Genomic DNA, 12930 nt, shown 5'->3' with positions numbered 1-12930 from the left:
AGGAAAAATCTGGCAGAAGCACTGGAAAAAGAAAGAAGGCAATTCTTACCTGCGTGTTCTTTCGGGATGGGACAGTGATGTTGGAGTAAGAGCTGACAGAGGACGTGGTATTCAGGTCATCGGTGCTGATGTTATCCAGGGTGTCGCTGAGGCCACTGCTCACGGAACTGCTGTCATCCCAGCTAAAGACAGGCAGCAGCAATGACTAAGCATAGGATGCACAACGCAATCACCCGTATTTCCGTTAATGTGTATCACATATTGGGGAAAATATTCTTGTTTTTTTTTTTTAATCTTATGATGAAAAAGACTCACTTTTCATTTTCGGAAAATCATACTGTTAAGAACTGAGCACAAACCTGAAAATAACCTTATCAAAGGTTTGCTAAGAGTCAGTGCCTAGAGCAGATACAGGGGAAATGTTTATAAAATGAGTAAAATTAATGTTGAGAGCTGAAGAATTGATGCCTTTGAACTGTGGTGCTGGAGCAGACTCTTGAGAGTCCCTTGGACAGCAAGGAAGTCAAACAAGTCAATCATTAAGGAAATCAACCCCAAATATTCATTGAAAGGGCTGATGCTGAAGCTGAAGCTCCAATACTTTGGCCACCTGAGGTGAAGAGCTGACTTGTTGGAAAAGACCCTGATGCTGAGAAAGATTGAAGGCAAGGGGAGAAGGGGATGACAGAGGATCAAATGGTTGGATGGCATCACTGACTCAATGGACATGAGTTTGAGCAAACTTCTGGAGATGGTGAAGGACAGGGAAGCTGGGCATGCTGAAATCCATGAGGTTGCAACGAGTTGGACATGACTAAGCCACTGAACAACAACAAAAAATATTGCTACAAATACTGCAAGGCATCAGGAAAAAAAGACATTATACCCTTAAGCTTTGTTTTCCTCCCGTGAGAAGGCAATCAGGAGTCAAATGGCATGTAAGAATTCATCCTTTGTGTTAAAAAGTAGAAAGAAACACATACACACACAAACTGTGCCTTAGTCAGGAACCAGAAAATCATTCCTCATTCTTTCTCCTACCAATAACTACTTCCAGGGATTTAGCAAATCTTGAAGATTGAGACTTATTTTATCACAGCACTCCTCTTGCAATACTTCACGATTTCTGACCTGGACAACATACCATATTCTTTCATCTGGCCTTCCTGCCATCAGTCCTTCTCAATGAACTTCACCTGGTAAACCTGGGCCAATGTTCAGAAGTTCACATCTAGCCATGTCACTGCCTTACTTAATACTCTTCAAAGACTTCTCTTTACCAAAGCTGTAGGTTCCACAGTATAAAGCTCCTGCCCTTTGAGGTGCACAAAGTAATCATCTGGGACATAAGGAAAGTATCTGAAATTCTGAATAAATCTGTTCCCAGTTGCAAGAAGAATGCATAAAATAGGCTATATCGATGTTCATGTGCAGACCACGGGAACCCTCACTCAATCAGCATGTCAGATGATGCAGAAGCCATGCAGGCTGGCCAGGGTCACCTGATGAGAAGGGGAACTCCAGAGAGGAAAGAGGTGACCCATGGCTCTCACTTACTGACTGAGTCTCCTGTGAAATATTGCTGCTCACCTGCACTCTGTTAATTGATTTGTGTAAACTGGATACATATATCACATGCAGACAAAAGTGAAGTCTCATAAAATAGACAAGTGGCTTTAAAAAAAACCATCTGCAAGTAATCCACACAAAGAGACTATGCATAATAAAAGGACAAGTTAACCGCAAAGGAAGGGTAAACTGGTAACTTTTCCTACTCTGCTACGTGTACTTTCTGAGTCACACCATACATTAAAATAATAGGGATGGCTTGAGATCACAGAGCAAGCTGACTAGAGTGTAATTATCAAGAAGAAAATTTGAAATTTTAATTTGTAGAAAATACTGTTATTGATGAGCTGTCCCTAGGTGAGAATTTTGCTGAGATATAGCTACTGAGAGCATAAAACATGACCAAACACATTTATATAATCATACTATTACCAATAATAATTATATTTTTAATCAGAGCAAAAGGGTATTTTGTTTCACTGTAGGAAACACCTGCCATTTGTGGCTGCTCTAATCTTTTGATTATCTTCCCCACATGTTATTTTGATAATTTTCCTCATTGGGAGTCTTAGTTTCTCAAGACAGAAGGTAAGAAACTCACATTTCCAGATTTCCTTATAGACAGATATGACACACAACACAGGGCCTACACATGCATCCACAGTCACAAATGAGAAAAATAATCTTCTGGCAAACATAGTAGTAGTCATTCAATTTTTCTGTTATAAACACTGGCAGATATCTGGTCTCTAGTTCCAGGTTTCAGAGGTTCCTGGTAGAGGAAGACGTGATGCCCTAGATCTATGGTTGGCTAAAAGCCTGCAAAGAGTCTCATTATCCAATCACCCCAATTATTCCAACAGCCTTTTCATATCACTTCATTCCTTATATTAGATAGAGTCTGTAGTTTAAAACTAAGAACCTCTATCAATAATTCATAATTTCAAAAATATTTTTTCATATATCCTCTAATTTTTTTTAAAGTTTATATATGCTATATAATACATATACTGGGTTTCCCAGGTAGTGCCAGTGGTAAAGAACCTGCCTGCCAATGCAGGAGACATAAGAGATATAGGTTTGATCCCTGGGTCAGGAAGATCCCCTGAAGGAGGGCATGACAGCCCACTCCAGTATCTTTGCCTGGAGAATCCCACGACAGCAGAGCCTGGTGGGCTATGGTCCATAGGGTCGCAAAGAGTTGGACATCCCTGAAGCAACTTAGCATAGCATAATTAGTATATTCTCATAGGAATGAGTGCATATAATTACAAAATTTTAAATATACATACTTGAGCAACTACTTATCTATTTAAGTAGTTATTTAATTAGATTAAGCAATTACTAATTGCTATCTAATTAAGCAACTACTTATCAGTTTCCTTTAAAAGACATATGGCTATCTGGATTATGCGGCCCTAGACTACCTCTTCAGCTTAAACTCTCCACCCTCTGCCTGCCTGTGTGCACTTTGATTTAGAGTTGCATTCAGTTCCCATCACCACCACATTGTTTGCAACTTCTGCCTTTGACCAAGCTACCCTTTGGCCTACTTGACTACCTCATACTTGCCTTATAAAGCAATTTGAGCAACTATCTTCAGGTAAATTAGGTAGCTTCCTGTCTGCATTGTCATAATACTAATGCACAGACTATAGGATTGGATGTAGCATACTGTTTTACAAATCTACAAAAATGTGTATAAATGGATCATTAGCCCATGAGTTTTCTGAGCACAGAACTGTGTGATAGTTTTCTTTGAATTTCTACTGTTGGGCAATTTCTACTATATGGCAATGACTGACATAAATATTAAATAAATTCTCATGTTTTATTGAGATTAAAAGAAAATTACAGAGGTAATCTTTCATACTCATATGAAATGGAGTTTTAAGAAATACTTATCACAATATAGTAAGTACTCAAAGAAAATTAAAGAAAAAGGAAATTTTACCTGTTTTAAAAATGAATCTTTTTAGGTAACTATTTCTCTGGCAAGGAAGATAGCATCAATATTTCTAACTATAGCTTTCACCAATGTAAACCCTAGTATTTGTAACTCAAAATTAAATGCAACAACTCTTACGGAATTTAAAAAAATCACTTGTGTTTTAAAGCCATTTAAAGTCTCAAATGATCACACTGGCTTTGTGGTTAAAATAATACAAATGAGAGAATCCAAAATAAGATATAAAGTTTCAATCTCTCAACAGAAAAATTAAAAAGTATATCAGATTAAGAAATATCATAGACAAGAACAATCTGAATTTATCTTGGTGTAATGGAAAGAACAATGGATTCCTAAAATTAAAGTTTTTCACTTGAGCCTTTATTAGAGGCACATAGTCTTGCTATTCCGAGCTCCCCATCCACAGGGTAGCATGGGAAGCAAATGAGCCATTTATATGAACCATTTTATAACACTTTACACTTTTCCATCTCCTCAAACTGCTTTACCTCCAAGATCTCAAATGCTGCAGTCTCATTCTTTGATCACAATCTTCCATACTTCCAGCATTCTAAAATCTACTGATTCTTAATTTTTAAGACTATTTTATAGCTACTTCCTGTTGTCTACTTTTAATGGTCTTCTTGTGTTTTTTATGCCACCGATCTCTTTACTGAATGATACAGCATCCAAAGATGCTGGAAGAAAAGGACTGCTAAAGTGAGAAGTACTCTATTAGTTCTTGCCACCACAGTGGTGTCTTGACTCTGTTAATTAAACATGTTTTCCCTATTACTATTTTGGAAAATGACAACAAAGTCAATTAATGAGAATGACTAATATAAAATTATTATATATATATATTTATAATATGTAATAATGACTGCATATAGATTCAAGTTACCAAACCTCAGGTGATTTCTCAGCTGAGGTTCGATTTCTCACTTAGAAATTCTGCCTAATCCAAAAGTGATTTTTTTCAGATTCCAGTGATATAGCTTTGTTTCTCTCTTCTTTCTCTGGATTCCAAGATCTTCCTCCTAGTACTTTCGTGAAACTGTTTTCACAAAGGTCAATAAATCCATGGACTGAGTGCTTACTACGCGTCCTGCTCTTCTAAATGCTTAATGCTGCTGCTGCTGCTAAATCACTTCAGTCGTGTCCAACTCTGTGCAACCCCATAGACGGCAGCCCACCAGGCTCCTCCATCCCTGGGATTCTGCAGGCAAGAATACTGGAGTAGGTTGCCATTTCCTTCTCCAAAATACTTAATATATATTACCTAATCCCCAAATGAAGCCAAGAGATAGATATTATATAGATAAAAGGGTTCATGTAGTTTGAATGATGGAGCTGGGATGTGAACCCAGGAATTTTGCCCTAAAACTTGGTCAGCACTTCTCTCCCTTGCCTCCCATTTTCTCACCCCCTGTATCTTGAAATACACCAATGATGAGTCTGTAGAGGCTCTTCGCGAAGTTCACCAGTCCACAGAACCCTTTACTTTTCTCTTCTTCAGGATTCCTTTGAATTCTTCAAAATTCAGAACTTAATCTTAAATCACCTTAGAGATTCTTTTTTGGCAATTTTTTAGTCTCTCACAACTTCAATATCACCTCCATGATGACGAAACTCAAGTTTACATCTCTAATTCAGACTTCTTTCTTGATTAATTGATCAGCCTTTCCAGCCTTCTACTCTGTAGGTATCTCTCTTCTCTCACCTGGATTCACTGTTAATCAGGTTGTTCCTTATCCCCTTTATAAAGTCTGTCTCAGCTATAGGTAACACGGCCCTCTTTGTGTTCTGTATTACCCGTGTGTATACTCCTTCCATAAGAGCTATTAGTAAGAATCTGCTCTTATTCATTAAGTGATTAATAAATTATAGCTCCTCTCCTTTGAAGAACTCACTGTGTATTGTGGAGGGCAAACAGGTAAACAGACTCTTATAATACAAAATGGTAAGGGTTTTAATAGAGATGAATGGTAAATATGTGGCAGGACAGCACCCCCACCACTCATTAGAAGAGTTCAAGCATTTCTTCGAGACAGGGATACTGCAGCGTGATCAGAGGAAATAAATGTTAATCACTGTACCAGAGCATACATCGCTTGTTAGGCCACTATTTTGGTGTTTTCCCATCTTCTTGGTCATAATCTGGATTATCTGACGTCAGAGACTGTGTGACATTTATCTTCATAATTCCAGCATATAACATGGTGGTCAACCATTGAACAGATGACTAGTAGATGTTTGTTAAATAAATGAAACAGTTTTACTTTTGAGAATACAGCTTCTATCCTATAATGTTAAGTTAGACTAAATCCAATAATAAATGTAGAATTTGAGAAAAAAATGTGTTCAACATATTTCTTTGCTAAGTAATCTTAAAGGAACACCTTTTGATTGATGAAAACATGATCTTCCTCATCTTAAGGTTCTGTGTTTTGATTTTCATCTTTGGTTTATTAGAACCAGAATTTGCCCTAGGTAGGATGCAATTAATCTTGTTTATTATGGCACACTTACTGAACTGAAAAACTCCATAGAAAATAGCCTTTTTTAACTGACAAAAATGTTAATTTACTCAAATAATTAACTCCAAGTAGTATGTCTCAAACTTAATATATTTTCATCATTTTATTTTTAATTTCATTAAGATGTTCTAAGAATTCCTGACTATATTTTTTTTTATAAAAGAGCAAGTCTTTATCTCCTCCAAGTTACAGATCTATTGCTCTGCTAAGTTTTTCTCAACAAACTAGGACAGTTTTAAAAAAATTACAAATCTGAGTATCTTACACACACAGTTTGCATTTACACATTGAGTTATTTCCAGTTTTAAAACACTATGAATAAAGCTGTTAAGAACATTCACATACACTCCATTTATGTGACATTCTAGAAAAGGCAAAATTACAGATATGTAGGACAAATCAGTGACTGCCAGTGGATAGGAATATGGGAAGATCTGTGGTGTCTGTTACACGACTTGATGCATATGTCAAAATTCTGAACTATAGAAAAAAATTATTGTATGTAAAGTTTTTAAAAAGTAGCTAATTAACCTGTTGGTAAATCATAATTTGGATATACACTAGATTACTAATTATTCTAAGAAGAAAGTAACTCTTTTGGCACGTCTTTAATAATTATATTTTTAAAGATTATTGACAATGCCAAAGTCTTTGACTGTGTGAACCACAACAAACTGTGGAAAATTCTTCAAGGGATGGGAATACCAGACCACTTGACCTGCCTCCTGAGAAATCTGTATGCAGGTCAAGAAGCAACAGTTAGAAATGGACATGGAACAACAGACTGGTTCCACATCAGGAAAGGAGTACATCAAGGCTGTGTATTGTCACCCTGCTTATTTAACTTACATGCAGAGTATATCATGAGAGATGCTGAACTGGATGAAGCACAAGCTGGAATCAAGATTCCTGGGAGAAAAATCAATAAACTCAGATGTGCAGATGACACCACCCTTATGGTAGAAAGTGAAGAGGAACTAAAGAGCCTGTTGATGAAATTGAAAGAAGAGAGTGAAAAAGTTGGCTTAAAACTCAACATTCAGAAAACTAAGATTATGGCATCCAGTCCCATCACTTCATGGCAAATAGATGGGAAAACAATGGAAACAGTGACAGACTTTATTTTTGGGGGCTCCAAAATCACTGCAGGTGGTGACTGCAGCCATGAAATTAAAAGATGCTTGTTCCTTGGAAGAAAAGTTATGACCAACCTAGACAGCATATTAAAAAGCAGAGATATTACTTTGCCAGCAAAGATCTATCTAGTCAAAGCTATGATTTTTCCAGTAGTCATGTATGGATGTGAGAGTTGGACTATAAAGAAAGCTGAGAACTGAAGAATTGATACTTTTGAACTGTGTGTTGGTGAAGATTCTTGAGAGTCCCTTGGACTGCAAGGAGATCCAACCAGCCATCCTAAAGGAAATCAGTCCTGAATATTTATTGGAAGGACTGACACTGAAGCTGAAACTCCAATACTTTGCCCACCTGATGTGAAGAACTGACTCATTGGGAAAGACCCTGATGCTGGGAAATACTGAAGGCAGGAGGAGAAGGGGGTGACAGAGGATGAGATGGTTGGATGGCATCACTGACTCAATGGACATGAGTTTGAGTAAACTCCGGGAGTTGGTGATGACAGGGAGGCCTGGCATGCTGCAGTCCTTGGGGTTGCAAAGAGTTGGACACGACTGAGTGACTGCACTGAACTGAGTAACTTAATGAAGCTGGGGATCTATTTTATTTATTTGGCTATGCACTTGTGGCTCTGACACTCGTGTTCACCCCTGGATTTACATCGAGAAGCAAACATGTGGCATATATTTAAAATGGTTTTTTTTTGCTTTTTATGTTGAATGATTCTGAAATATTAAGTAAATAAATGTTAAAGTAATTTTGCAGATATAAAACTAATTTCAGGGGAAAATGCTAGTGCTGTTGGTCAGTAATTTTTCAACACACACCTGAATGATAAGCAAATCCATTATTTTTATACATGATTTAAACAAAGTTGGCCATTGGTAAATAACATAGATAACATAATAAAGTGTTCAATCCAGTGCTTGAGTCTGGGGACATCTCACACATACAGTTCAACACACTAGTTGCATTTAGGCTCTGCAGACAGACAAGTGTGGAGATTCCCATTTATTCCATGAGTGTCTATTATAATATGGGAATTTTTTAGTTTTAAGTGAGGTGGCAAAACCAGGAAAAATGTAGAGGATAGAAGAAAAGGGAAACATTCCATGGGTATGGCAGAGGTCCAATGTTAAAAATCTCATAAGATAGTCATACTGAGAAAAATAGGCTGTTTTCTTCCAACCTAAATATAATATATGATAAAGTACAAATATATGATATAGTACAGTATATGAAAAAAATAATATATGATAAAGTACAAGTTCTATGGATTTTACTATATATTTCTTAAGACAAGTAATTTCTTCATGAAAATAAGAGGAGTCTCTGTAGTTATCTGTAAGACCATTGGGTGAAAACTTCTGGATAGGCTTTCTGTTTCTAAGGCCAAAGTAAATAACATTTGCCTAAGAAAATAAAGGTACCACTTAAAACTCTATCACATTCTGGGATAGCTTTGTTTTCTGTTTCCACTGTTATTTTACATAATACACATAAAAAGATAACAGCTATCTTAAAAATATTTAGACATAATGATCTTTGCAATAATAATCTTAAAAATACTGACAATCAACTGTTGAGGCTTTGCAGTTTGGTACTAATGTGTTGTCAATGATCTTTTCCTCAAAACTAAATGAGCATAAAACCATTTAGACCTATTCCATACATTTTTTTTTTTTTAATCAGCAAGCACAATCCACTACCTGCCACATTTGAGCACTGAGACCACTGAAGTGTAAATTCTACATTACTTCAGGGTCATTGATAGAAAGCAATGGCGTGTATCTCAACAACGATTCATTCAGCATTTCCCTGGAAAAATATCACCAAGAAAAAAAGAATGAGACATTAAAAAAGATTTTATAATTGGAGAAACCTAAGTATATAATAACATCAATATACTAAACACAATTTTATGTTAAAACTAGTCCTTTCAACCTATAAAGTGAACATGGTCTTCATTGAGTTTTTTTAAAAAATGTCCTACTTTCAAAGGTATTCTGTCCTTCCACTGCTCATTAACTCTGCAGTGAAGTATAAGCAACTGGTTTATAATCCAGCTGAAATGTCATTTCCTCTATGAACCCTTCTAGGATTTCCAAGGACACATTAACTCTTCCCTGTCTGTATGTACTACCAGTGTGCTTCTACTGTCCTGTAATTTATCTGCTTGCAATGTAGCTACAGCTACAGGACTGTGGTTGAGGGTAAAGAGAGTGGCTTTTCTCATAGTTTCGGTGTTCAGGCTGGCATCTGGCCCACGATAGGTTCTTAATGTTTGTGGGATAAATCAGTTGTGAGTGAAAAAAATGTTGCCTGCCCATAGCAGTAAACAAAGAATGCTGCAATCACCCAGCCCCTACGTGGGCCCTGAGGGAACTCTGGAGAGAAACAGCATGCCTTCCTTTAAGCCATCAGCCACCTTCAGCCACTCCCCGGCAGTGCACCCTGAGGTGACTCCAGAGGGAAACGCAGGATATGGATCCCAAGTAGCTGAGGTACACATCGAAGAATGATTTCAAAGAGCCCGGCGTTTTGCATCTTCTTGCACACAGAAAAGCACTGCATTGAGTCCCTTGAAATGTCTGGTTTGCCTTTAGTAACAGTAATATTTTGATGTTCTGACTACCTGTGTTTGTTGCAGAAACTCGTGTATGTCTTGGCTTCTCCCTTACTTCTTTGGAATAGTCTCTCAAAGTTACCTGAGTGTCTGTGTCCCAGACTGAAGTCCTCAGTTTTTTCCATAAATAAAACATAATTGTGATGACCCAAGGACGGAAGAGCAGATAAAACCAAGGAGGGTCTTGGAACTTAGGAACAGAAAAACCAGACCCTTATCATCCTTCCCTCCCCCATTTTGTAACTATTAACGGATTTCAGGTCCTCCTGAGCAGTATAACCTGCTCCTCTCCTACCCGATGGGACCCTTCCCCCACTCAGTATACGCACCTCATCCAACTAGCAAAAGACCCGCAAGACCCCTATCGTAACAGCATCTCCCACTCTACTAAGCTTTATTTCCCTCTCATTCTGTCTCATGTCTGGAAATTCTTTTCCAACCCGTGCCCGGACCACGACAACAATTTCAATGCTTAGGTTGTGGATGTTTTTCAAATGACACAATAAATCTTCTAGTCTTACAGTCATATACTACAACCTTAATCTATGATACATTTACTCATTCTAACACTTGAATGTGCACATCATTAAGGACTGTGGTTAAAAAGAATCAATGTGATTATATGAGAGAAAAACCAATCAGAAGGACCTATTACGTCAGGTGGATAAAGAACAGCCTCTTTGAGGAGGCAGCTGGAGACAGTCATTAAGTAGACGAGAGAAGGGTAAAGGAAAGCCGTCTATGAAACGGGTGAAGACAACAACAGGGAGAGGAGACAGCGCGTGTAAAGACCCAGAAGCAGCAAAGGTCGAGGGGACGCAGGACTGTGCAGCCCCAAGCAAGGGGCAAGTGTCAGTTCTGAGGCTGCGAAGTAGGCGGGGCCAGCTCCTGAACGATCTTCTAGGCAATGTTAAGACATTAGAGTTCCTTGGAAGTATGAAAGAAATCCATCAAATAGTTCCAAGCCATGAAATGACATGAGCAGATTTAAGGTTTAAAAATAATACTTCAGTGTTATGAGTATATTAGAGGTAAGGAGGAATAGTATTGGGAAGCTCAGTGAAGAGGTTATTATAATATCTGTCAGTTTTTGATGAGGGGGTTAGAAGTAAATTAAAAGGAGGCTGTTCGGGGGTTCCATGGTGCTCCAGAGGCTAAGGCTTCGAGCTTCCAGTGCAGGGAACTGGGTTTGATACCTGGTCAGGGAACTAGAACCCACATGCTGCAAACAAAGACTCAGAGCAGATAAATAAGTAAGATTTTACAAAAGGAAGCCAGTTTCAAGATATATTTGGAGGTAGAAATGACAGGATTTGCAGGTGGCTGGTGTGACATAATAAGCAATATATATTTTGTTTCTATCCCCAGTTCCTTATACAGAGCTCCTGAGTTTTGTAACTTTTTTAGGTGATAGGTATGGCAGGATCACCTTTTGTTCTAATAGTTGGTCTTGGACTCCAGTTTCTAATGCAGAGCTCCTCAACTCCCTGAAATCTTCTGGGTGATAGGAGCATCTTTTGTTCTAATAAGACAACTCTTGGCTGGCTCCTGTATGGTCCATTGGTCTTTTTCTTTAAAACCACAATTCAAAATTCCTTGCACTTATGTATTAGAGTGAGGGAATGTATCACAGATTAAGGCCTTAGTTTGTGACTATGTGAGACTAGATCATTTGCTGATTTATCTCATGCCTCCAGTCTTTGGGAGGGAGAGGGGCTGAAGACTGAGTTAATGTATCAGGCCTACATAACAAAGCCTCCATAAAAATCCATAAATGCTGAGGTTCAGAGGGCTTCCAGGTGAACATACAGAGGTGCTGAGACAGTAGAGAGAGAGAGCCGAGAGAGAGCTTGGCTATTGCATGTCCCTCTCTACCTTACTCTAAGCAGCTCTTCAGTTGGCTATTCACCTATATCCTTTGTCATATCCTTTACAATAAACCCGCAAATAGAAGTACATGTTTCCCTGAGTTCTGTGAGTCATTATAGCAAATTATAGAACCTGAAAAGGGTCATAGGAACCTCCAGTTTATAGCTGGTCAGTCAGAAACAGGAGGCCTGGGCTTGCAATTAGCCTCTGCAGTGGGAGCAGTCTTATGGGACTGAGGCTTTAGCTTTGTGGCATCAGATGCAAATTCCAGGTAGATAGGGCCAGACCTGAGCTGAACTGAATACAGGATACAGAGCTGGTGTCAAAGAATTGGTTGGTGTGGGGAAAAAAGAAAACACCAAACATTTGGTGTCAGAAGTATTTAGTGAGTGAGTTATATAGAAAACAGAAGTTTTCCTTTAGTTGGAATGTCGTAAGCGAGAGAAAAAAAAAAAAAAGACTAGATCTCTTGTAGAGTTTATACTGGCAATAGAGTCATGAATGGGTTTTTGGAAAAGTAAAGAATGCATCAACAGAACACAAAGCATAATTTCATCTTAAATTTTGTTTGCACTTAGTACCATTATTTTTATACATCAAGGGAAACATATATATGAGTTTAACATCATAGTTTAAGTGCATAACTCTTGGCAAAACTGGCAATCACACAAACATGAAGTTATAATTTCTCCATTTTCACTATTTCTAGTATGTACAACATGCTATATATTTATCCATGAAATATTTATAGAGACTACCATTATTCTGTGGGGGTTTTGGATAAGGAGAGCATCAATAAACTCTTTTCACTGGCCTTTTCATTCCCCTTTCTTTTTTCTAGAAAACAAATCATGAATATTAGTTATTCTATTATGGCATCAGATAGGATAAGATAAACAAAAAAGAAAAAGCTCTTGTTCTTTATGAAAGAAAGCCCCAGGTAGATTTGATTAAATATGATGAATGATGTTAGCTTTAGCTTGAAATGAATCTATGTAATCAGGCAGATTTTAAGAATTAATGGTATCTGAGGCAGATAAGAAACATCTATTTTTGTTTTTTATTATTATACAGGCTGATACCATAAGAGATAAAATAATCTTATTAAAATTATTTTGCTGAAACACATCACTGGAACAGTGCTTATTATAGTTTTGCTAGTTTATTTCAAAGCCTTCTTTAATGATTCTGCGACATAGATGAAAAGTGTAGAAGCTTCTTTAAAGGTTTCCTGATAGCAT

The 12930-nt window shown here is 37.6% G+C and overlaps 1 protein-coding gene across 5 annotated transcripts in view; it reads right to left on the bottom strand.

The window, feature by feature from the left end:
- NAV3 (neuron navigator 3) overlaps positions 1 to 12930 on the bottom strand; it is an 888057-nt gene that overhangs the window by 97947 nt on the left and 777180 nt on the right. For all 5 annotated transcript variants that reach the window (XM_065934132.1, XM_065934129.1, XM_065934130.1 and 2 more), the window contains one exon: positions 50 to 182. In XM_065934132.1, coding sequence (XP_065790204.1) covers positions 50 to 182 — 133 coding nt within the window. The remainder of the gene's footprint in view (positions 1 to 49; positions 183 to 12930) is intronic.

The sequence above is a fragment of the Muntiacus reevesi genome, chromosome 4 (assembly GCF_963930625.1).
Source record: "Muntiacus reevesi chromosome 4, mMunRee1.1, whole genome shotgun sequence".
Lineage (NCBI taxonomy): Eukaryota > Metazoa > Chordata > Mammalia > Artiodactyla > Cervidae > Muntiacus > Muntiacus reevesi.
Note: the sequence above shows the minus strand (reverse complement) of the source record. Positions and strands in the feature narration are given on the sequence as shown.